General features: G+C 33.8%; 1 protein-coding gene across 10 annotated transcripts in view; it reads left to right on the top strand.

Moving 5' to 3' along the window:
* Positions 1-5,000, top strand: part of LOC137618191 (retinol-binding protein pinta-like) — a 154,071-nt gene that overhangs the window by 112,713 nt on the left and 36,358 nt on the right. The window contains exon 4 of one of the 10 annotated variants that reach the window (XM_068348270.1): positions 2,110-2,368. The exons of the other annotated variants lie outside the window; for them this stretch is intronic. Coding sequence (XP_068204371.1) covers positions 2,110-2,368 — 259 coding nt within the window. The remainder of the gene's footprint in view (positions 1-2,109; positions 2,369-5,000) is intronic. 10 annotated transcript variants of the gene reach the window in all.

The raw sequence follows: 5,000 nt of genomic DNA, 5'->3' as shown, positions 1-5,000 counted from the left end.
TTAACAGAAGACAAAACTACCGTAAAATCAAAGGTAGCTGTTATGTTATGTTAGAGCTACTTGGTCTTTGTAAGCCTTAACGTAAGATTAAATCTAGCTGGAAAATGATTTCCAGGGTCCCAACTTCAACAAAAATGACATAAACGTTCATTTAGTTTTCAGTAGGTACTGAATATTTTCCTTATCATTCTTCTAAATCTATTTGTAGGTATGTTGTACTGTATTGCATTCAGTGGTGTTCTAGGACTTGTTTCTTTTGCTACCTGCTGGTATATTATCTAAGCTCTATGGACGGTCTTTATCTTCCATTGTTTGCCTTTTTTATTTGTCATCTGTGGTTATACATTATAGATGCAGTGATCTGTGTCGAATTAATCTCGAATTTTTCAGTTTTATTGTGAAATATTCTATAAATCTCTTGATATTTCCCAGTTTTTTAATGCTGTATCATCACAATCAAGTCTTGAATATCTAAACATTCAATGGAATTCTTGAAATATATCATTTATATACCTCTTAGCCCTGTGCTCTCTAGTAAATGAATCTTTTGGTAACAGCTTAAGACTTGCTAAGCCTAAGGCATTGTAGACTGAAGTAACACCTATCCCCCAAAAATCCTAACATATATAATTAACACAAAGATAGGTGTGCTATGTGTTTGAGATAAGTCTATTGGTCAAATTGGACTCTGAAATCATGAAATTCTAGCATATACATCTCATCCATTTTATAATCTCTAATCAGTTTTATACTACATTATCTGAGCAAAGAGGAATTCTTTATCATATTAACTCTACGCTTATAATTGTCTAAGTTTGGATTATTTATAGCTCTCTTGTGTTGGCTTTGTCTCATGCTCACTCACAAAAGCTGTCAATCGTAGTTCTGTTTACTTTTATATATATATATAAATATATATATATATATATATATATATATATATATATATATATATATATATGTATATATATATACATACATACACACACACACACACACACATATATATATATATATATATATATATATATATATATATATATATATATATATATATATATATATATATATATATATATATATCATCAGCCGTTGTTAGTCCACTGCAGGAAAAAGGCCTCAGTTATGTCCTTGCACTCGCGTCTATTTATTATCTTTCTGTGTCAATCTATGTCAGCCAATTTTCTTAGTTCGTCAATCCATCGTCTTCTCTTCCTTCACTGGCTTCGTTTGCAGTTTCTAGGGACCCATTGTGTTATTCTTAATGTCGAGCTATTATCTCTCATTCTCATTATATGTTATGCCCATGTCCATTACTTTTTCTTATATGTTATTAGAATATCATATATATATATATATATATATATATATATATATATATATATATATATATGTGTGTGTGTGTGTGTGTGTTACTATATACATGTATATATTTATTTAACGGCTTTCCTCTATATGATATAATTTCAAGCGATAAATTCACTAGGTACATATTACTAGAGACTAGAGAAGAAAACATCTTAGTCAGAAATTGGCAGTACCCATTAAAAGAACAATAACTTTTCTGGAAAAAACAATTTAGTTGAAATTGGCAGTGACCATTAAAAGAATAACTTTGCTAAAGAAAAAAAAAACACCTTTGTCAGAATTGGCAGTGACCGTTTAAAGAATAACTTTGCTGAAGAAAGAAACATTTTAGTCAGAAATTGGTTGTGACCGTTAAAAGAATAACTTTGCTAAAGAAAAAAAAACACCTTTGTCAGGAATTAGCAGTGACCGTTAAAAGAATAACTTTGCTAAAAAAAAAAAAACACCTTTGTCAGGAATTAGCAGTGACCATTAAAAGAATAACTTTGCTAAAGAAAAAAACACCGTCAGAAATTGGCAATGACCGTTAAAAGAATAAAAACTTTGCATGGAATGTTTTACATTGTAAATACGAGTTTCATTTCCACAGCCTCCAGAAGATTAGATTTTGTACTTTTGAGTAATGCTTCGAGATCATACTCACCTGAACCATCACCATTGGCAAGCACATTTCGAAAAAAAAATCATAAAACCATCAGAAGTAGCTCTGAATAACTAAAGCTCGTTTCTCTGTCACGACAGTGTTGTCCTACCTTTACCTGGCGTAGACCGTCTGGGTCGGAAAGTTATCTTTGGTCGGTGGGGATGCTATGAACCATCCTACATGTCCATAGATGAGCTCCTGAGAATCTGTACCTTGGCATTTGATCTCGTCCTCGAGGAAGAGGAAGAGGTCAGCGTGAATGGTATCGTTGTAGCTGGGGACTGCGAAGGTGTTGTCATGGGTCATTTGTTAGCCTTTACTCCAACGATAGCTAAGAAATGTGCGATTTTCTGGCAGGTATGTTCCATTGTTTGAGGTGTTCTATAGCTTCAGGGCTTTAGGTTTTACTTTGTTTAAAGAGAGATGGACCTTTTTGCAATGTCTGTTGGGTTTAAAATTGCCATATAGAAAGGGTAAAGAGTAGATTTGGAAGTTTTACAGTTTTTTAACAAGGCAAAAATGTGCATGTTCTTTATCTGGGCCAATCAATATCCTCATGGCTTTAGGTTTTACTTTGTTTAAAGAGAAATGGACCTATTTGCAATGTATGTTGGGTTTAAAATTGCCATATAGAAAGTATAAAGAGTAGATATGGAAGTTTTGCAGTTTTTTAACTAGGCAAAAATTTGCATGTTCTTTATCTGGGCCAATCAATATCCTCATGGCTTTAGGTTTTACTTTGTTTAAAGAGATATGGCGTTTTTTGCACGGTGTGTTGATTTTAGTATTGTCGTATAGAGAGGGGAAAAAAAGAGGGTAAAGAGTAGATATGGAATTTTGCAGTTTTTTTTTTCTAGCTTGGCAGAACTTTGCATGTTCCTTGTCTGGGGCAATCTATATCTTCGAGGCTGTAGGTTTTACTTTTTTTAGAGAGAGAGAGAGAGAGAGAGAGAGAGAGAGAGAGAGAGAGAGAGAGAGAGAGAGAGAGAGAGGTGGCATTTTTTCAATATTTTTCAAGTTTGATATCGTTGTATAGAAACTTGAAGTAAAGAGTAGTTATGGAAGTTTCTCAGCTTTTAACGTTAGCAGAATTTTTCATGTTCCTTATCTGGGGCACTCTATGGCTTTATGACTTTAGGTTTTGCTTTTTTTAGAGAGAGGTAGAAGTTTTTTTTTATATATTTGTCGAGTTTAATACTATCATACAGAAACTTGAAGTAAAGAGTAGATATATAAGTTTTGATTTTTTTAGCTTCACATAACTTTATTAAGAGACCCAGAAATAAATGCAAATTTGATCTACCTATTTCGTTGAAGCCCTTGTTTATATAAATTCTCAAAAGAGCACACGTAGGCTTACTGTATTTTCGGACATATTCACTAACAACAAGAAACAAATTTTCTGGACCAAGTCATACATCAAGAAATCATATAGATGCCGTGTTAATGATATAGGCTTATTTGAAGGTTTAATGGTCTCTCATGAATGGCAGCGGCGTCAATGACCCTAGATGTCAGGATGCCAGAAAATCTCAAATTAATCAATCATGAATGGCAGAGGCAAGGGACAGTGGCATTGCCCTATCGAGCAGGACAATGCCCCAGAGACTGACCGTATATACATATGGTCAGCGCCCAAGCCCCTCTCCACCCAAGCTAGGAGCAAGGAGGACCATGCAATGGCTGCTCATGACTCAGGAGATAGACCTATAGGCTCCCCCCAAAAACCCTAGCCTTAGCTCACAAGGATGGTGAGGTTGCAGCGACCAAAGGAACTAACGAGTTTGAGCGGGACTCGAACCCCAGTCTGGCGATCGCCAGTCAGAGACATTACCACATCGGGCACCAGAATCTGTCTTACAGTCTCCAAAATTTATATGATACAACCGAAGTAAAATGGATTAAGGTGAACGAAGATTTTACAGAGATGGAATATTAAGCTCGATTTTAAGGGCAAAACTGCCGGCCATGATTATAGATATTCAATACAAATAACTTATGTACGAGTAATAGATAGGATTCTATGCATAAAGGACATTTCCAATGATAAGGATTACATGTTTGATAAAAAATTTCTTCATGCCATTTAGTGACATTTAATATTGAGGGAAAAATTAAAGATAATTTTTAATCTCATAAGGAAGTCTTGTTAATAGTAACTAGAAACTGTTGGAAATAACTAAGTAGTTGCCAAGGAGGTTGAAAACAGTCTTTTTCCCTTCTACGAATTGGTACAGTTGGCTTCATTAATTCTGGTACACTTCATAGGAATCAAAGGAGATATCAGTGTACCGGAATTAATGAAGCCAACTGTACACTTGTCTGAGATGGGTACCTTCGGAATGGTGATTCTCAGCCGGGTTGAGAAGATTGATTCCTTTATCTTTATAACACTAGCAAAGGTTCCTATTCTTGGAAATTTTATTGTATACTAGTGTCCGTGACCCGTCGAAATGACAGGTAAATATTTAGATAGATGAGCAGACACACACAGATTTAATCCAGCCCTTCCCCCTTTCCTAACTACAACCCGCTGAATTAGCAATTTGTGGGAGATTGTTGTTTCCGAGTGTACCTCTCGGGGTACCTCCTCTCACCAGGGTATGACTACTCCCTTTCCCCTACGCAAGGGTCGTTCAGCGTGACATATATATATATATATATATATATATATATATATATATATATATATATATATATATATATACGTATGTATATATATATATAAATGTATATATATACTCTATATATATATATATATATTACATATATATATATATGTATGTATGTATGTATATATATATATATATATATATATATATATATATATATATATATATATATATATATATATATATATATATGAAACTGGACACTTGCTCTATATTAGATAGGGGGGAGTATGATTAAAGCTTTGATTACATTTTACCGTTTTTCTTTTCAAATTCATCGGTATTCCAGGTTTATTGGGAAAATAATTCATCTGCTC

The sequence above is a fragment of the Palaemon carinicauda genome, chromosome 24 (assembly GCF_036898095.1).
Source record: "Palaemon carinicauda isolate YSFRI2023 chromosome 24, ASM3689809v2, whole genome shotgun sequence".
Classification (NCBI taxonomy): domain Eukaryota; kingdom Metazoa; phylum Arthropoda; class Malacostraca; order Decapoda; family Palaemonidae; genus Palaemon; species Palaemon carinicauda.
This window is presented reverse-complemented; position numbering and strand designations above follow the sequence as displayed.